This window comes from Colletotrichum tamarilloi, assembly GCF_030869305.1.
Source record: "Colletotrichum tamarilloi strain Tom-12 chromosome Unknown Scaffold_38.1, whole genome shotgun sequence".
NCBI lineage: Eukaryota > Fungi > Ascomycota > Sordariomycetes > Glomerellales > Glomerellaceae > Colletotrichum > Colletotrichum tamarilloi.
In genome coordinates, this window is record NW_026849421.1 from 248,206 (window position 1) to 268,088 (window position 19,883).

General features: G+C 53.2%; 7 protein-coding genes across 7 annotated transcripts; 4 read left to right on the plus strand and 3 right to left on the minus strand.

Moving 5' to 3' along the window:
- Window positions 1-15: 15 nt before the first annotated feature.
- Window positions 16-815, plus strand: CTAM01_09559 (exosome complex exonuclease RRP40; the record flags this gene model as incomplete). The annotated part of the gene is made up of 2 exons (XM_060525578.1): window positions 16-213; window positions 285-815. The coding sequence occupies 2 exons, from the start codon at window positions 16-18 to the stop codon at window positions 813-815; spliced, it is 729 nt and encodes a 242-aa protein (XP_060379824.1).
- Window positions 816-1,294: 479 nt separating this feature from the next.
- CTAM01_09560 (uncharacterized protein) lies at window positions 1,295-3,421 on the minus strand (the record flags this gene model as incomplete). Its single annotated transcript, XM_060525579.1, has 2 exons — window positions 1,295-1,574; window positions 1,626-3,421. The coding sequence occupies 2 exons, from the start codon at window positions 3,419-3,421 to the stop codon at window positions 1,295-1,297; spliced, it is 2,076 nt and encodes a 691-aa protein (XP_060379825.1).
- Window positions 3,422-6,638: 3,217 nt separating this feature from the next.
- On the plus strand, window positions 6,639-9,053 carry CTAM01_09561 (nonsense-mediated mRNA decay protein 1; the record flags this gene model as incomplete). The annotated part of the gene is made up of 2 exons (XM_060525580.1): window positions 6,639-8,316; window positions 8,368-9,053. The coding sequence occupies 2 exons, from the start codon at window positions 6,639-6,641 to the stop codon at window positions 9,051-9,053; spliced, it is 2,364 nt and encodes a 787-aa protein (XP_060379826.1).
- An 809-nt stretch (window positions 9,054-9,862) lies between these two features.
- On the plus strand, window positions 9,863-12,469 carry CTAM01_09562 (uncharacterized protein; the record flags this gene model as incomplete). Its single annotated transcript, XM_060525581.1, has 8 exons — window positions 9,863-9,887; window positions 9,969-10,316; window positions 10,374-10,647; window positions 10,829-10,889; window positions 11,046-11,200; window positions 11,395-11,537; window positions 11,616-12,017; window positions 12,078-12,469. 8 exons carry the CDS (start codon window positions 9,863-9,865, stop codon window positions 12,467-12,469), a joined length of 1,800 nt encoding a protein of 599 aa, XP_060379827.1.
- Window positions 12,470-12,665: 196 nt separating this feature from the next.
- CTAM01_09563 (uncharacterized protein) lies at window positions 12,666-13,787 on the minus strand (the record flags this gene model as incomplete). The annotated part of the gene is made up of 2 exons (XM_060525582.1): window positions 12,666-13,494; window positions 13,558-13,787. The coding sequence occupies 2 exons, from the start codon at window positions 13,785-13,787 to the stop codon at window positions 12,666-12,668; spliced, it is 1,059 nt and encodes a 352-aa protein (XP_060379828.1).
- Window positions 13,788-15,700: 1,913 nt separating this feature from the next.
- On the minus strand, window positions 15,701-17,751 carry CTAM01_09564 (AMP-binding enzyme; the record flags this gene model as incomplete). Its single annotated transcript, XM_060525583.1, has 6 exons — window positions 15,701-16,371; window positions 16,426-16,588; window positions 16,646-16,903; window positions 16,972-17,337; window positions 17,399-17,634; window positions 17,709-17,751. The coding sequence occupies 6 exons, from the start codon at window positions 17,749-17,751 to the stop codon at window positions 15,701-15,703; spliced, it is 1,737 nt and encodes a 578-aa protein (XP_060379829.1).
- Window positions 17,752-18,762: 1,011 nt separating this feature from the next.
- CTAM01_09565 (uncharacterized protein) lies at window positions 18,763-18,912 on the plus strand (the record flags this gene model as incomplete). Its single annotated transcript, XM_060525584.1, has 1 exon — window positions 18,763-18,912. The coding sequence occupies one exon, from the start codon at window positions 18,763-18,765 to the stop codon at window positions 18,910-18,912; it is 150 nt and encodes a 49-aa protein (XP_060379830.1).
- Window positions 18,913-19,883: the final 971 nt, after the last annotated feature.

Here is a 19,883-nt window from a genome sequence, read left to right on the forward strand (position 1 = left end):
AAGAGCCTTTCGACCATGGCCTCCGTCGGCCCTTATGTCCTCCCCGGCGACGAGATTGACGACTCCCTCATCCCTTCACATCAGAAACTTCCACTGCGCCTCGGCCCTGGCCTCCGCCATGTTCCTCCCAGGCAAATAGTGCCCACCATCGCCGGCAAGCTCGTCACAGATCGCAAGAAGAACTCGATATGGGTTGAGCAGACAAGTGGACGGGTACGATCTTATCGCGTCTCTCAGAGATTCTGCCATTACGAACAAAAAAAGATTAACAAATGATCAAATAGTATATCCCCGCCGTAGGCGACCTCGTCGTCGGCACCGTCCAGCGCACCGCCGCCGAACTCTACTACGTCCTCCTCGCCGACTACTCAACACCAGCCATGCTCCCCCAACTCTCCTTCGAAGGCGCCTCCAAAAAGACGCGCCCCCAACTCGCCGCCGGCGCCCTCGTCTACGCCCGCGTCACGCTGGCCAACAAGCACATGGACCCGGAACTCGAATGCGTCTACCAATCCACCGGCAAGAGCGACGGCCTGGGCCCCCTCGTGGGCGGCATGCTCTTCGACATCTCGCTGGGCATGTCGCGGCGTCTGCTGATGCCAAAGACGACGGATCTCGTCGTGCTCGAGGAGCTGGGCGCCACGGGCGCGGCCTTCGAGACGGCCGTCGGTCGCAACGGCAAGATCTGGGTCAACAGCGAGAGCACAAAGGTCATCATCGCGGTGGGACGGGCGATTCAGGAGACGGACCAGCGTGGTCTCACAATCGATCAGCAGAAGAAGCTTGTGAGATCGTTAATCAAAGATTTGAGTTAAAAAGGGGTTTCCTATGCAAACACGCCCTCCCGTGATGCTTTTTATGGCCTTGTTCTACAGTATTTACCCTGGCGGCAATCTCCGTGAGCCTCCAAACGCCAGACTGCTGCTATGCAGCACCCGATAAAAGAATGTACCTGTGTTGCCCCCTTGTTTTTACTCCCTCCTCAAGAGGCAACCAAGATGTATGTAACAAATTGCCCATAGGCAACGACGAAACGAATGATGCCTAGATCCGTCACTAGGCCCGATTCGTGATGGGAGGGTGCCTTACTTAAGTAGTCGTTCCCTCTCACTCATCCCCAATCCTGCTACATGCTCACAGAGAGCAAAGGCGGTCGTCGCTTGCAAGTCACTTGTCCGTCATTTCGACAGACCACTTCCCAAGCGTTGCCTCGTCTGTAGGGCGATATTGCCCCCTTGCCCCTGAATCGGTGGCATTGTTTCTGCGTGTAGAAAAGCTTATAGGCATTCCAACCCTATGTTCCTCCCATATTCTCGTCGACAATGTCGGGCTCTGGGTCACCCATTGGTGTGACTTGGTGGATATTCATCATGTGCCGTCTCCAATTATCCTTTCTCGGGAATGATTTGCCTCCCGCCTTGGAATAGGGGCAGGTGCTGACGGTGCAATGAAACTTCTTCGTCTTCTTGTGTTTATCGTTGATGTGACGGTCCAGATGTGTTTTAGTACCGAACCTCTTTCCGCAGTTCGGATGGGCACATTCATGAGGCCTCTCGTGGTATCGTTTATGGTGACTAGATCTGTCAATAACATGTGCGAAGCAATTTCTACGCATCTGAACTTACTTCAGCTTGTGGACCTGGTCGAAAAATCTACCACATTCGTCACAGATGAATGTTCGAGGAGACGGCTGCATTCCTGGGTACGGCGACGTGCTATTGCGGATATCCGAGCTGCCGTCTGATCGCGGAGATGGACTGCTGTCGATTTGGGTGTTTGGCGTGCTTTGGTAAGAAGGGCCGGAGCTGGTTTGCCCAGCTACCGGCGGGGAGTGATCGGATGGGTCGGTTATTTCGCCATCGAGGTAGTGTTGGTTATGTTGATTGTGTTGATCAGGCATGAGGTGGGTTGGATCAGGTAATTGCGCGACATCGTTCATCTGTACATCCGGAAGAGCGCCGTTCGCATGGCCTCCATTTGTGAGGTTCCAGTTCATCGCCTGGGATTGTCCGTTCTCATACAACTTTGGTGGTCCATTTGCTTCTTGTTGCTGACGGAGAAGTTCCTGTTGCTTCTGTTGCTGGAGGATATACTGCTCCTGCTGTTCGTATGACTGTTCCGGTGATTGTGGTGTAAGAGCTTGTGATGCTTGCGGCGGTTCTGGTGCTGGCTTCGTAATCTCGACAGGCGGCTTAGGGGGCGGGTGCGCAATGTTGAATAGCTGCTGGTTCGTGTTCCACTTGTGCTCTGTCGGGTTGGATGGTGCCATGATGTCCATTGGATTTACAGTCCCAGGAGCCGGTATAGCTGGAGGAAGAACAGGAGGGGATTCGGTCGGCTTCACTGATCTCTTCTTTTCCAAGTCCGAAGCATGGCTAGGATCCTCGGGCTCTGACATGGGGCTAACAGGGAGGTGAATAGGCGAATCCAGCTGAGCGGTCCCGAATGATGGACCAGTAAACTCGGTGGGAGAGTCTGATAGTGTTTCGCTAAGAACGGGCTGCGATGGTTGTGATGGGTGGCCCTTTGAGCGGGTGGTTGCGGAGTCCTTGGTGCTCATTCGACGTATCATGCTCGCTAGGTTGAGCTTGAAAGAGCTTCCTCGAGAGCTTGATCGTCGAGGGAGTGGTGCGCGACTTTGAGGCTCGTCGGTCGGAGGCGGCGTGACCATGCCAAAGGCTTCTGAAGGAATAGTTGGGCTGTAGTAGGTCGCGCTATGTCCATGATTGGCTTCGGTATAGTCCATGCCATCGGCTCGAGTAGCAACGAGCTCTACACCAACGGGGGTCCATGGATAGGACGACTCGCTGTTCCATGTGGGCGCATGTCCAAAAGAGTACTCGGTTGTGCCGCGTCTCGTCGTGATACTAGGTGGATGAGTGCTGTCGCCGGTGAAGCCACGCTGGTGCTGGCTGCTCAGTTCATCGCTGGGGGGGCGGTCGATGCCGTTGTGAGATGATAGGGCGGTGTCCTTGGTGGACTGTCTCTCTGTACCCCTCAACGTGTCGGTCTTGTTCCCAAAGGAATCTTTTGAAGAATGACGGCTGTTGACTCCGGGTCCGGGTCCGGGCGCCGGCGCCTGTCCAGAAGGCCCCATAGACCCAGGGACGAAGGCCGTTTCCGTGTCGAGACGTTCGGGCAATCCATGTTTCCTAGCTCTTCTTCTTCGAACGATAAATGGGTAGGCGCAGACACCGACGAGGAAGACGGCGATAATGACACCAATAACGACTCCAGCAACCCCTCCTCCTGATAATGAGCGGCGCTCCAGTGTCGCGCGGTTGGTGAGGGATAACATCTCTCTTTTTGGCTTCAGCCGGTCCATATCAATTGAGCGTTTTAAAAAGGATGAACTGTCGTCAGATTCGCCAAGGTCTGATTGGGCGGTAATACCCTCAGACGAGGCTGCTGGAGGAGCCATTTTCGGCAACCACGCGTCAGCACTCGCTGCACCACATGAACCTCCTCCCAAAGAGACCTGAGACACTCGGATGAGGACGACAGTAGCGGGTGCGAAGTAAGAAGGCGAGCTATAGGGGTTGCGTCGCCGACGAGTTGTTGATCAAGGCAGTCCAGATGGTACGTTTCGTTGAGGCAGCGTTGCGTGTGGACGAGCAGTCGCCGCGATGGCGATGAGCCCACGAGAGAGGAAGCGGATGAGGTGCAGTTGAAGTCAGCACCGTAATGGGGGCAGTTGGATTAATTAGGCCGGTGTACTGGTAGTTCAGCCTCACCCAGAGGCAGGTGCACTCAGCAAAGCGGGCGCAGGAGAGTACGAGAGTACGGGGGACCTGAGAGAGAGTTGGAGTGGGCTGCATCTCAGTCTGTGGATCAAGGAAGGTTGGACTGGGTTGCCTCCCGCCTCCACGTTTACCTGCAGATTAAGGGTGTACTTTGGCTGGACTGTGGCTCAGTCAGGGAAAGGTAGGGGAGACTTCTGGAGTGCTTACATCAGGTGGTGACGATGTGTGGAAATACCGGAACTTGGCCAAAATTGCGCCCACGTGCAGGTCGCTCGCTATCAAAATTTGGCCCCGCAGTACCGGCGCTTTGGCTGGAATAGACCAATCGTATTTTCGTAAAGCTTCACTGCCCCGCCACACGGCCTCTCCACGACCCTTGGTGTCTCCGTGTCTTGGTTGCAGGGAACTTTGAACTCGAAAGTTAACAGCGACCGCCCAACAAGCTGGGCCCATTTCCCTGAACAAGAATGGCAACGCTCCATCATTCGCGCCGTTTCGCCGCCACCACTGTCCATTGGTCCCTATCTATTCCCGCGGCCAGCGATGGGGGGGCGGCCATCTCGTGCCTCTGCCCCTGTTTGCTGGGTCGTACGGAATGGAAAGAAGCCCTTAGCTGGTGGGGTAGATCTCCATCACCGTTAGGAACTTTCAGGAACTTTCAGGTCGGCAAGGACTGCCAGCGGAGATGATCTCAATCCGTCAAACCGACGTGCCGGCGCCAGAGTCCGCACACAAATTCGCTCACATTGGCGTCGGGTCGGGCGTCTGACGTTGCCTGGTTTCATCCTACAATGCTTCTTTCAAAAGTTACCTTGGGCTACATAGTAAGGGAAACAGCCATCTTTCCGATGCGGCATTGGGCGGCATAACAACCAAGCTCGTGCCGCAGTTCGGCGTGCTGCGTTTACGTTCCAGCAACTGACAGCATCACCCTTGCGCCCCGGCTGAACTTGCTCCTTTCCCTGGGCACCGGGGAAAATATTCCAGGGACCTGCTCCTGCTGTCTATGTATTGAACCCCTGTCGTGGCGGATCCCGATCCTGCATGCTCGAATTGGTGCTAATTCTGCGACAAGGTCTTGGGCTATTTTAGCCCACGAGACCCGGTCCAGCGGTTACTTTCCGCCGACGATGAGATGCCTACGATATGACAAGGGCAATCATGGTGCTTAACCAGGATGAACAATCATCGGAAGGATAAAACATGCTTGGCATTTGATATATCTACGGCTAACACATTTTCAAGATGACGTGCTGCGTTTTTAAGTGTCGACAGACACCTCTAGGTAGTTCAGACATAGTGGCCAGCCCGGAGTCTGCTTCACCGAGGCAAGGTACCGATGTCGAAATTGCCAACCTCGGAAACCCCCACATACCTCCACACGTCCGACTTCAACGACACAACATGATCGACCAGGCGATGAATGTGCGAATCACTTGAACACATATTCGTATCACTTACGAGGGTTGCTTGATGGACTTTGGTGTGCCTCAGGTAATACTCGAGGCATGATGCTGAAGCTCCTCATCAGCATCCTGCAATTATCACCCATTCTAAGTATCTTCCAACATCTATCACCTTCCTTACTTCAGTCTAATCCCAAGCCATGGGAGGGAAGAGCAGTTTGTAGCGCAAAATTCCACATCCTGCTTGCGTTTTTTTTTTTTTTTTTGCCTTGACTTGAATGGTTACTGCCTGGATATCCGTACTCTAACAGGCAGCCAGGATCTTTCTATAGGTTGACAGCAGCTCATTCCGAAGAGCTGTGTACAACAATAGACCCTTCAACATTTTAGTATCCTAGTAATCGTGTCTGCTTGAACTTGATATCTTTGCAGTTGATTTGACTCAATTTGCCAATAAGACATCACTAATCAGCTTTCTTCAGAGTAATATCGATCATTCTGTTGGCCAGTATCTGATCTTTCTGGCCCGGTCCTTCTAGTGATGACCAGGACCAGAGTTTTGGTCAAGCATCCATGGTTCGAATTATTCAAGCCTCGTGCTCAAGAAGACTACATCTGCCCATTCATGTCGTTGTGTGTACGGGGCTTCGATACACTCCTCTCCCCAAAGCCGATGGAGCTGTCCCAATTCCCGATTCTCAATGTCACTCTGGATGAGCAACGCTGCTCTCGGTTGTGTATTCCCTCGTTGATTCTGCCCGGATAATTACAATACTCTTACAAAGCACACTGTTGTTCACTTGAGGTGAATCACCACGGATTCACTCACGGAAGGTGGGCCCAACCTCAACTTCCACTCAAGGTAGGTAGGTAGGTAGGCAGGTCGCTACTGCCTCTTTTGAAAAGGTCTGCAGCACCTACCTTACCTTCCTGCCTTTCCCTCACTGGAGTAAATTACCTCCGATTTTCTTTCTCTTCCTTCCATCACTCTCGTCAGGTTGACGACATCTACCAGAATCCTCCCCACGGTCTATTCTGGTTGTGTACTTCAACTTCTCACCTCCTTCAGTCCTCGCGACAATACTTCGCCTGCCGATACATCGCGGCCCATAGGTTCCTTCCTGCCACTCATTCAATCTGCTATCTAGTAGCCACGGCGTTCTTTTTAGCATCCTTGGGTTGTCAGCTTGGCACCATTCAAAGCGTACGCCATCGCGCTGTGCTCGAGACAACATACCGAGGTAAGTTATTTCAGCGCTTGTGTTGCCGTTGAAGAAATCTCACTGATAGAATTCAGATGCTCTTTGCGACGTGGAATGTTGGCTACGGGCCGATCGACGATCTTCACGCGTCCCTCACAGTAAAAGACAATCATACGTCTCCCGCGCCACAGAATATTGTAGGTCTTCTCTCTTGATCCCATACCTGTTTTACTTCATGGAACTAATTCCACCAACTGGAGCTCTCCGACAGAGATTGTGGTCGCCGAATGGTTCACTCGTTCAATAGCGTCCACGAATTCGCTCGCGTTCATCGCGAAGGAACCATCATAGAGATGGCGAACGAGGCTTCTGCCATCAAGAGGTTCAATGAAGCGCTTGAAGCCAGATACGCTTGGGTTATTGCTCCTGTACCGGGTCCTTATTCACTCATCGAGTCGGATCTGCAGAAGAAGTGGATTGTGCTCGCCGAACTGCCATCGACACCGGAACGCCATTTCCCTGATGAGGGCGACATGTGCAATATCTCATTCAAGCGAGATTTCGTTTGCAAGGGCAAGAAATATAACCCTGGAACTCTCTCCGCCCAGCGCATTCCCAACCCATACGAGACGATCCCGGAGTTGTACCAGTATTCCCTACTGGCAGCATTCAACGTTATCATGGACTACATTGCCGACCCTATCACGAAGCAGCAGTACCACCCGCTCTTCTCAATCGCTGTGAAACAGGATCTGAATTTTGGCTTCGGGCCAACGCCCCTCAGCTTGCAAAATGCCACTGAGATCTGCCTTCGGATCGATCAGAATCCTGTGACGTATGAAGCTGAATTGACGGCATTGAGCATCTTGACTCAGCCGAAGAAAGAGGGAAACGAACTGTCAGAAAACACCATTGGAACCTTCGAGTACTTGCTGGATTTCCGGAAAGAGCCCAGTTTCTACATCAACATGTTCGACAAGATCCCACACATGGACAACCCTGCTAGCCATTCCAATGCGTACCTGCAGGCTGTCTACCGCCGACTCAATGCAGACCACAAGAATGTTTACGAGCAACTTCGTCGGATTCCAGCGGGACTTGCGATCATTCTTGGTTGTCCTGGTGCTGGAAAGACAGCGTTGAACGCCTTTATCTCTGCTATGGCCGTCTCTCAGTCTCGCCATATTGTGCGCGATGATGGGAAGAAGAAACACAAGCCGGTCAAAATCCTGTATCTTCTCGACGTCAATTACCCCTGCGATGATGCAGCAGACAGAGTGTACTCAACGTTGAAAAAAGCCGGCATCAACAAGTCGGTGATTAGGGTTCGAGGTTGCGCTCGCGAGATGCGAAGCAGTGCAAAGCTTCACCCAGTGCCCTCAGCAAGCGAAGATGACGAGCCTGACTTCACCGCCGGATTCCTCAGACAAGTTCGTGCTTCTGTCGGTCTTTCGAATGGTACCCGTTCTACTAATGAAGCCCGTGGCGATCGAGCGCCATCCCTGGATGAAGTTGCGTGGGAGAGGTACGATGTTGACCGAACCCGATACAAGTCTTTGACCAAGATTCTCGAAAAGCTCGAGAACGGTGCAGTCAAGACCAGAAAGACAGCAAGAGAGCTCAAGAATCGTGTGGCCAGGCTCTATCTCTCCGTGATCGGAGACGCCGATTTCATTGCCACAACTCCTGTTGGCGCGTCTGGGTACCTGAGCAAAAACTTTCATCCGGACATTGTGTTTCTTGATGAAGCTGCTCATGCCAGAGAACTTACAACCCTCATCCCTATTGCGCTGTATTCACCCTGTGCGTTCATTCTAACCGGCGATACCCGACAAACTAGACCCTTTGTTGAAGGTGGTAAGGGCACGGAGAAGGAGAACATCTATGCAAAGCAGCTCATGATAAGCACCATGGAAAGAGCGGATCTTGCCGGGGCTCTCAAGAGCAAATTGCTTATCAGTCACCGTAAGCACTGTGATATATTGTTCGTATGACTACAATGCTAACGACGTCCAGGAATGTACGGAGACCTCCAAGTATTGGTATCAGAGTTGTTCTATGATGGACAATTGACTTCAGGAATCCCCGAAGCTGAGCGCTTCTCCGACCCCGTACGCCACATGCAAAAATGGCTCGGGCAATTCACCAGGGGCCAGGAATGTACTGTCCCTCGAATCCTGCTCAACCTACGGTACTCCAAGGAGATGAAAGACCGGTCGAGCTTCTACAATCAGGTTCACGAGAATTTCATCAAGCAGCGCTGTCACGAACTGCTCCGACACCCAGAATTCAAACAGGTTGACAAGCCTGACCAACCTGGACGGATCCTGATTATCACACCGTACAAGGCTGCTTTGATTCGGTATAGACAGTTCATCAAGACTCTTCCGCCTCACTTCCGGGGAAGGATGGACGTGGAGTTACGATTCAATGCTCTCGAAGCCCGCACTGTGGACTCTGCTCAAGGACACGAGGCAGACTTTGTGTTTGTTGACACGGTTAGGACGAGAAGCGCTGGCTTCCTCGACGACCCAAAGCGTCTGTGCGTGATGTTGTCTAGAGCTCGAGTTGGAGAGATGATTCTCATGCATGAGGGCATGACGAAGAAACGGGACCGTAACCAGCAACAGCATGATGCGGAATGGACTACCAAGGTCTATGATCATTGTCGCAAAAACGGTCAGCTTCACTATTTCGGTTGAACAAATGGCTGTGCGTTTGAGGTGGTAGATTGATTGTGGAGTTTGGATCAGGCAGCGGACGATGTCCCCGTTACAGCAGCTTGTGGAATGTTACCTTGGAGGATAGATACTGCCATAGAGAGAGCCCAAGAATGAGATAATTGCAGTAAGCTTTGAAAGACATTTGATGACACCGCGGGCTACTCGACTATCTACGATAGTGCAGCCTGATCTCGATTCGGCCAAGTTAGTCTCGAGGTGGTACCACATTAAGCAGGCTGCGGAAAAACGAGGAGTGCGTCCAGAACATGGCTCATTGCCAATGATATCCTTTCGAAACTAGTTACGAGAAGATGGAAACACCTAATGGAGACTGAACCGACTGAACCGATCGCCATGCGGAGACCATCACCAGTGTGATGCTGCCTTGGGTGTCACAGCATTTGCCATGCCTGATCCTGTTCTATCCCAGTCTACAGCCTGATTCTTTGAGTAAAGTAATAATATCATTGGCTTAGAACGATCGTCAGGCCGTTGTTATTGTATCCTAAAAGAGCAGCTGAAAAGGCTTGCCAAGAAGATAAGCAACTGCAGAGTGCCTTTCCTCCGCTCGAGAAGCGTGCACCCATATAAAGTAACTGATACCGGTCAGTTCCCCCACACAATATGAGAATGGAGGCTTTCCCACCTTGTTAACCGCGCATTGAGATAGTATCGATTTCTCTCTTTCGACGAAGATTAGGTGACAGAATCGGTTGCAACATCGCCGCGATTCGCCCAGGCATCACCACCGATTGCCGACTTCAATCGGCCGCACACAACCCCCGTCAATGAACCATGACCAGCGTTCCAGCTGTATGTTTTGCTGAATGTAGTGAGTTTCTTTCCTCTACCTTCACCGATGTTCGCCACACAACTGACAATATTTGTACCCAGACAATGCCTATATTGAGGCGCAAGGAGTCGGGAAAGACCCTTCCTTGTGCAACATCGCGTCGCCCTTTGCGAAAGATCTCATAGATTGTCAGGTTTGTATTGGAGTCAATAGCAAGAACTCGACCAGTTTTGAGGATCTTGGACCCGGATTTCAACAATATCTGGACCTCTGCAACCAAGTACAGACGGTCACGTACGCCACTACCATCACATACCTCAATGGTGACGTTGAACTGGTAACTCTGACGAAGACAACAACGGGCCCGATAAATTACGCCCCGACCACCTCGACTCCTTCTGCGTCTACTTCGTCACAGAGTGTCATGCCTACAGAATCAGCTTCGACAGGTTCGTAACCGCCTGAACCGTCTTGATAGAAAACCTCGACGTTAACCAAAAGATCAGAATCGACCCCAGCCCCCAATCGAGCATGGGTAGCCGGTCTGGTCATTGGCTGTGTCGCCGTCACTGCTCTTGTTACTGGTTTCTGGTTTTTCAGACGCAGAAGACGGAGAGCCAATCAGGCAGCTATTGAGAACACGAGCGAAGCACATGACGAGTATACCAAGGCCCAACTTCACTCCGACAGTCTGCCTCCCAAGCCTGCCATAGAACTCGAGGGGTCATACCCAGATCCTGTACCGGAGATGAGCGTGAACGAGATTGCTGCACAAGAAATGTTAGTCCCGCACAGCCACCACGTTGCAGAGATGCCAGAGAAACGTAATTGAGCAGTTCGAGTACGCACAACTAGTCGAGGCATGGCTGGGAACAGTACACGAGGTGTAGAGTGAAGCAGCGTGCCGAGCAGCATAAGAACAAATGAAGAACGTAGTGCCACTCTTTCCAGCCATGGTTAGTCTTCGTTCCATACGCATCGCAGCTACCCGTGCCGTCCTCAAAGGTCCAGCAAACATCAATGTAAGTCGACCAAAATCACGAGCCAGCCCAGATTTCCTCCATTCTAGGATCTTTTGTGTCTTTTCACGGGTAACTGGGCAGAGTAACCCGGACGCCACGTAAGACGAGCCATCGTACGGCCATCACCACGAAACACACTCTTGTCAAGTTACACAGCATGACGGTACGCTCTCATTGGGCGCTTATCACCCATCGCACACTCCCGCACCATCCCATTTGGCCTGCGGGATCATGCTTACGGGCTGGCCGCACCGGAGATCACGGACTACCGTTGAGCGGCTCATACCCGTTGCCAAGAAGGGCAAACTTCTGTGCAGCAGAACCGATTACTATGACATGGTGTGGCGTTGGCGGTCGTATAAAGTCAGCTGCATGCCCGGTGTACCTTGACGCTGTCAGCATCTTTCATGTCTGACGCTCCATCTTGCGGGGGACGAACCCTCATAACTTACAAAACCCAAGAGAAAAGAAACGTTAATGACCTGACTTAATCGAATGCTTCAAGTCGACTGAAGATGTCGGCTTCGATAATCACATCGACGACTGGGGCTACTTTCACGTACCCTACGCCAGAACCATCCATGGTGACCTATTCGGCCAGGGCATATTTCATGACGAGTCCATCGGGACCATGCATGAAACGTTTAAGTATGCATTTCTTTTAACAAGTTTCTCGATCTCTCGGAGGTGAACTGCCGCCAGCGACTGACCACCGCTGCGTCTTAGATGCCCTCTACATATACATCCAGGCAATCGGCAAACAGCCATTGATCTGCCACAAGGACGCGCACTTTCAGACAGAGTACGAAGATTGTATTAATTGCTTACACGTCACCGTGGAGGATTCAGCAACGTACATATCTAAACGCGTCGAGCCGAAATTCAAAGAGTATCTAGACTACTGCAACGGTAAACCTCCGGACTGGACGTACGCATCTTCACGATTGACTGTCGTCACCCGCGCGCACTGGGGACCCCTTACAGACTTTTATGGCGAACTGGTGGCGGGAGGTCTCCAGACGATCACGGCGACGGAGCTCAAACCGACGGACAGCAGTGAGACAGGCGGCGGATGGCCGTCGTCGTCCTCGACAGAAACTGGGAAGACACCCGGGGCAGGAGACTCAGGTATGATGTCTGGAACAGCCATATTGACGCGATGATGATGCTAATCAAGCGGGATACCAGGACCGATACCAGGTAACTCGGCATGGATAGCAGGGCCGGTCATTGGCGTGATCACGGCCATTATGCTTCTCCTCGGCGCGCTCTGGTTTCTCAGACGACGAAGACATCGAGCGGTTGATAAAGAGGAGTCCATGGCGACCGGTATTGCCATTGGTACTCGTGGTGGTGGCTATGGCCAAGGGAAATATGAAAAGCCGCAACTGCATTCGGATTGTATCCCGCGTCGAATGGAGCTCGAAGGATCTTACCCGAATTCACCCATGAGCCCTATGTCTGAGATGACTGCAAACGAAGTCGCGGCTCAGGAGCTTTCAGTGCCGGGTAGTCAGCATGTTGAAGGGGTCACGGAGAAGAGTAGCTCTGCCAGGCCGGAGAGCCCGATTCTTGGATGAAGTAGGGAGGTTGTTTTCACTTAATTCCCGTTGGAGATGGTTTTCAACGTAATAGTGAAGGTCGGTCCCCTCATTCGAGACCAAAGTAACAGCTAAAATTGAGTCTCATTTTTAATTTATGTATGTTTTCTGAGAGGGCGTGGTATCAACATCATGCTTCACACAAGCCGGTCGCCTGAACTAGGTTTAGTCCTTCTCAACCGATCATGTTTCGCCTCATCCTGCTCGACCCAGTGAACTGCAAGTTCTCATTGCCCGTAACACCGGTCAAGACGTTGCCGATCCCCTGCACCTCGCCGTTGCCGCCCTGCATGATAGCCGCATAGTTATTCGCAATCAGCTGGATACCCGACACGAACCCCTGCTCGTCGAAAGCGCAGTGCCCGCCGTTGGGCGAGTTGTTGACCGTCTGCTTGGCGTTGACCTGGGCGGTACTCAATCCCGCGTCCGTCGCAATCTTCTCGTACGCCTTCACGGACGCCGGGATCGCTTCCTGCAAGTTGGAGAGCTCCTGCAGCGTGCTCTGGAAATGGATCCTCGTGCCCGCGACGGCTTTCGCGTCGACGACGTCGACTTGCGGTGGCAGACCGCCGCAGTTAAGCAGCACGCCGTTGCCGGCGAAGTTCTGCATGTGCGCGGGCATGAAGAAGCCCGAGAGCATCAGGGACCCGCCCGAGACGCCCGTGAAGAAGACGTTGGACTGGTTGAAGGCCATCATCTGCGGCAGCGTCTTCTGGACGAGGTCGTTGACGGCCTGGGAGTGGGCTACGCCGTCGGTGCGCTGGAGACCCTGGCCGCCGCCCCAGAAGAGGTTCGGGTCCGGAGCGAGGACGGCGACGCCGGCGAGGTTCTGCTGGACGCCCTGGTTGGGCATGTCGAAGAAGGATTGGCCGCCGTCGCCGTGGAGGAGGACGTTGAGGCCGAGGGTGCCTTGGGCGCCGGGTTGAGCGGCGGCGCCGGGGACGCCGGAGGCGGCGGTGAATTGTTCGGCCGGGCCACTGATCTTGAAGCGGAGGTCGAGGCCGCTGGGAGGGGGGTAGTGTTAGTCCATGGCCCCCAAAGAGGAGAAGGCGAACAACGGGACTTACTTGACGTTGGCGGTCATGTCCAGAATCATGGATCCGTCAGTCGCTTGCGAGACGCCCTGGGGCACCGCGGCGGCCTGCTGCTGCGCCGTCTGCCTGTTGGCGCGGCCGTTTCCGTTTCCGCCACGGTTTCCGTTTCCTTTCCTGTTCTGGGGCTGAGGCGCGCCGTGGACGACGCTCAGCAAGCTGAGGACCACCGCGAGGGCGGCGACGGGGGAGCGGACGGTCAACATCCTGGTCGAAAGCGGAAAAGAAGGAGGGAAGAAGAAGACTGTGTATTAGAAGACAGGAATATAAGAAGGGAAAAAAAAGCTGCCAAGCTTGCGGCGCGTCGCTCTCCCACGAAGATCAAAGTGGTCTTGGAAAGAAAATTCTTGGTATGAAACGAAGATTCGGAATTTTCCAGAAACCCGGGGAAGGAAAATCAAAAGGAGAGGAAAAGAAAGCCAAAAGGAAGGTGGATGGGGTGGCAGGTTAGGTTTATCTTAAAGAACCGTTTGCTTGCATGAGCATCGGCCATCCCATGGTCATGGGTATTGAACAGCCTCTCCTCTCACGGTCTCGCCGTCCGAATGATAACCGACGGCTTCTCTCCTTTCCCTCGCCTTCGCTCTGGCACTGACCAGCATCGTGGCTGGCTCTATCCCATCTCTTTTTGGCTCCTCTGCATGGGTTCGACTTCTCAAGCGAGCTCCCCCGGCTTCAGACTAAACATGGGGAAAGAAGGACGTATCAACGGTCAACCTTTCCTACCAGCGAGCCCAGCTGGCGGGAGCCATACAGGCCATCTGCGAAGCGAACCATCTCAATAATGGAGAGACGAAAAAGAAGGGAGGGGATAAGCTTGTGTTGTCTCTGTTTCGCCTGGACTCGGTTGTGTGTGAGAGTTGGGACAAGTCAGTCTGGGTCTGATCGCCCCCCTCTGGCTCGTACACGAGTTAGTCATTACTCCGTAGTCAAATACTTAGAGGACGGGAGTGGCTTTTGATCTTCAGCATACCAGGGGGGGCAAAGGGGAAAGCCTGACTGGTCAATCAGTTCGACATGGAGCTAGGTTGTCCGGGACAATTGTCACCCAAAAGAGTGCCTCTCTAGGCCTACACAACCAAAAGTGCGTGTAGGAAGTATGAAAAGAGATGGATTGCCAGCGAGAGGCTCGACGACTGTTTCGCTTGGCGCTGCGTCTCCCGACTCGGGAGCAGAGCCATCCAGGGCACCAAGTTCAAGTTCAACAACAAGGTGTCGCAGAGCGTTTGAGGTTCTTTGTCGTCCGGCCTGCACTTTGCAGCAGAAACTCGAAACCGACCCTGGGCGCCCGGGTCCACCCCTGCGAAGCCGCAAGGCACACCCGCTCGGGGCTTGTCGCTTCAGACCCCGGTTCGGGGGGGTACGTCTCCCACTCGGGAGGCGACCATCAATTGACAATTACAGATTTTATTTCCCTGATCTTCCCGCGCGTGACAGCGAATGGAGATGTTTATTTTGCCGTGGTGAAATGCTTCCATGTAGATTTCCAAAGGTTCCGGTTCCACTACTAAGAGGCGGGGGCCTGTTTGATGGGGTTTCTGCGACGTTGAGAGGCTTGGTATCCGTAGGTTGTTTTGGATCCCTGGTTGCGCTAAGAGATGCTTAAGTGCGACTAAGCATTGAGGCTCTTTGAGGGGGGTTAGCCGATGTGGGTTTGGCGAGTCAAGATCGTTCCTTTAGGTACGAGGAATAAATGACTGGTGGTTGCTTCTATAAAGTTTGCACAAGATACTGAATGATACTAGGGTGAACGGCATGCTTCAGGAATCGGCGGGTTCGTAATCAAGTAAGTTACTTGAAGGAACTCAGGACGGAAGCCAAACATGACACATGTTTCTTCGACACTTATTCACTTACTTTTCCAACGACCACAGGGGCTCAGACGTCACTTGTTTCGGAGCTGACCTGTCTGAACTTCGTATTCAGCCAAACAACAACATTCTGATGTACAGAAGACGCTAAATATAAGCATTGCGTGCATTTCGTAGGCATAACGATTAGCGCACACACCCGAACGATCATCTAATACCCAGCATCACATCAATCCAACCCTTCTAAACACTAGCCAAAAACCTCGTGCTCCCCATAGTTCATATATACATATCACAGTACATATATCTCAAAGCTTGGCACCCTTGGATCTCCTGGCTTCCTTTTCGCGGTCGCGGAGTAGACGGCGCAGAATCTTGCCGCTGGGGCTCTTGGGAATGACGTCGACAAACTCGACGCCGCCCTTGAGCCACTTGTGCCGCGCCTTGTGTTCCTCGACGTACTTACAAATCTCGGCCGACACCTCGGCCTCGGGCTTGGAGGCGTAGGCAGCGGCGCGGACGACGTACGCCTTGGGCACCTCGCCGGCGCGCTCGTCCGGCACCTGGATGACGGCCGTGTCGGACACGGCTGGGTGGGTGAGCAAGTGGGCCTCGAGCTCGGCGGGCGCGACCTGGTGGCCCTTGACCTTGATGAGCTCCTTGATGCGGTCGACGATGACGAGGTGCTCGTTGCCCTCGGCGGACTTGCGAACGAGGACCTCGTCGCCCGTCTTGATCCAGCGGCCGTCTTCGTGCCATACAAACGTCTCGGCGTTGGCCTTCTCGTTGTGCAGGTAGCCCAGCACGACGGAGGGTGACTGCACCAGGAGCTCGCCGGGGGTGTTGTACTCTGTGATCTCGGCGCCTGTCGTGGGGTCGACAATCTTGCCGCGCGCACCAGGGACGAGAGAGCCTGATGATCCGACGTCGATGTCGATCTCGGAGGTTGTGCAGACGACAGTGCTGGTCTCGGTCATGCCTGGATTTGTTTTAATAAACATGGCCAAGCAAATGGTGCAAAACGATAGCTTACCGTATCCTTGACCCACGTGCCACTTGGGGTATTGCTTCTTAAGATCCTCCACGGTTTCCGCGCCAAGCGGCGCCGCACCTGTGTATACCCAGCGCACATTGGTAAGGTCGTATTTGTTGCAGAGATCTTGGTTGCGGATGACTTGAATGACGATCGGCGGGACCTGCTTGCGTTAGAAGATGTACGTACAACGCTTGTATTGCCGCCAATGAGCACTTACAACGGGGAGGCAGTTAATCTTGAAGCGCTGAACGGCATCGAGGAACTGCTTCAGTTCAAACTTGGGCAGGACAATGATGCCGTCGCCGCGCCACGTGCCGCAGTGAGCAATGACAACCAGGCCGTAAATGTGACTAAAGGGGAGGAGACCGAGAGTGGCTTGTGTCCTAACGCCAAGCTTTCTCCTCGCGACTGTTTCATATGTTGTGAATTGCAGGACGTTCGCGATGACGTTCCTGTGTGAGATCATAACAGCTTTCTGCAGCCAAATCAGTCTACGAACCTCGACATACGTTGCGATCGCCTCTAGGACCCAGAAGTACTCACAGGCAAACCCGAGGTGCCGCTCGAGTAGCACAAGAAAGCAACCTGACGTGCTCCCTGTCCCTTGACCCACTTGAGAGGTTCCAGCTCCGGCAGAGACTTGCCCTCTTGGATCAAGTCATCGATAGTGACATAGGGTGTTTTTTGATCGGCGCCCGGTACCGGCAGCAAAAAGATGCGGTCCTCGGGGATGTTGGCGCCCTTCGCGGCCTTGAGCGCGGTTTCAAGCAACGGGATGCAGGTAAAGAGAGCTTTCGAATTGGACGACCGCAGCTGGTGCTCCAACTCTTGAGCTGAATAAGCGGCGCTAGCGGGAGTGACGATGCCGGACAAACGGTGCATGGCATGGGTGAAGGGGATGTAATCGATCTACGCACTACTTTTAGTCCCGTGGGTGATGTGGGGTTACTTGGGCACCATTGCTACTCACTGTGTTGAGGGAGAAGAGGCAGACGACCTTTTCCCACTCGGTACCCTCGTTTGGTGCGAACTCGAGCTTCTTGGAGATACCTCTCGCCAACAAGTCTGTTCGCTCCCTCACCTCGAATGCCGAATATGACTTGCCGGTGAGGCCGCAGGTGTACGGGCTTCTGGAATCCTTGAGGGCATAGCGACCGTATCTCTCGTTGCTCATGAACTCTTGGATTGTGATTGAATCCGGAGGATCTGTGATGTTTCAGTGAGCGCTGGTCACGGCAAAACGTTGGGCAAGGCCCGAGGGCCCGAGGGGAATATCTTACCGATGGGCAATTGAGGAACCCAGTTTGGCGAAGTGAAGACCATCTTGAGCGGCAAAGAGAGGGACAAACAGAGATAGAGAGAAGCCAGGTGAGAAGCTTTGTGTTTGCGCGTTCAAAGATCGTGTCCTTGAAGCCTTGCCGCGCGAAGAAGATGGTCCGTCGTTGAGAGATGCGAAGCGTTGTTGAGAGAGGAAAAGATTCGGGGGAGGTTCGGACTTTTTGAATGATGTCAAGCTGCGCACGAGGCTCGGTGGATAGCTGAAGCTCAATTGCCGAGCAAGCGGTTTGGTTCAAAAGGAAAACTGACAGCGAAGGGGACCGACCGGGGCGGGAACAGAGTTTAGATCTCTCTATTGCGTTGCGCCTCTGTGCCCCCGGTGACCGGGCCCTCCCCTGGTCTCTTCGTCCCTGGTGCTCTGCATGTCTGCTCCTCCTCACAGCCAGAAGGAGCAGAGAACCAAGACTTGGAGAAGCATAGCTTCCCCCACTTCTCCGCATTTCTCCCCACGTACTTGTCACACCTCGGCAGAGCCAGCAGATAGTGCGGTATCTTCCCGCACTCTCCAGGAGGTCGAGTCATTCCGCGTATCCGCCCTCGTCATTTGGTGTAGATCCAGCCATGGGCACCAGTCCTCCAATTGTTAGGACGTTAACTGTGGTTGACCTTGACAAGATCCGTTGCCAGCAGCCGATGGCGGTAGCGCCCACACCTTACCCCAGTCGCTAGATTGGCTCACCCATTCTCTGAGCTTCACGTCGCCGAACCTTCGCTACTCATGACCCCCGTCAATTCCAAGGGGTCCAGGGGCACAGAATTTGGCCGAGCAGCCACTGATTGTGGATTTACCGGCTCCTGTGTGCCTTGGTTGGCGATTTGGGTGTTTGGTGTGTCTCCCGTTTCATTATGTCAGCAAGCAGAGAACCGAATTACCAAGGTAAAAACAATTCCGACCAACCGAGATTCTTCCGATGACAAAGCAAACACTCATCTTTGCCGACCAGATTGGCCAGGTCTTTAGGCCCGCAGCCCCAGTCGCACCCCGGAAGTCAATTCATGAGATCTCCGGCGCGGAATCTCACTCCCGCCCCGGATTCTCAACCTCCACCGAATCTCACAGAGTGGGTCGTGGCTTCTGTCTCTGTTGCCCGCCGACCTCCGCGTCAGACCACCGCCATGAATCCTCTCACGTTGACTGTCGACTGAGAACGGCTGTGTTACCTTTCCCAACACTGCATCAGGTCGTCGGGAAGAATTTTCTGGTCACTAGCAAGTATTCATTCGCCGGTAGCAACAGCGCGCAATACATAAGGTCGGTAAGGGAGCCTCAGTGACAGTTGCACACACAGCCAAATGTGGGACATACAATAAGCAGCCGTTGTTTAGTCGAAGTTTGGTCATCAGAATACTGCTGCTGGCCGGGAACTTCGCCGGTTACTTCGCCGAGTGATGAAAGCCTGGCCTGACGGCTTTATTTCTATCGGGCCATCCACAAGTGCCATTACTCTTTATCGCGGGATGGCATTGTTTTAGCTAACATCACTTCGCGCTAGAAACAATGATACATTTCGGTGGTATATCATCTCATTAAGTTGACGAGGACCTATCTCGGCACACATTGTCTCAAATGATCCCACTTTCCTCCAGATCGCAATGTCCCTCAATGGTGTGGTCTTCACTGCATCATGCTTCTCTACCTGGACACTTGCCAATGAGGCAGTCTCGACTCTAAGCGTGGCAGCCTCACATGGATAATACTCGAACACCTGTCTTCTATGCGTCCCTTACCTTATGTCCACAGGCAAAGCCAGCGTTCCCTTCTACTTTGCGAAAGTGGAATAGATAAGAAGGAGGGCTTGGCCAGAACTCATCCGTTCTTCCCATCTGAAGGTATATTCGTCCGACGTTCCCACTCAATCTGCCTGAGTCGGTGAGACTGGTTTGTTGGGAATTGGATGCCTCCAATGGTTATCACAAACGGCCCCTCAGTTTGAGCGCCGTATCGTATCAACAGTATATATCACATACCCTAGAGGCTTTGCCTACCTTCCTTGTATGACTAGAACTCAATACCTGAAACGGAAGCCTTGTAGCCTTTCAACCTTTCTTGTACCCCCCGAAGGTGCTGGCGAGCCCCCCCCCCCCCCAATCATCCACTACAGTTGCCTTTGCCAAAG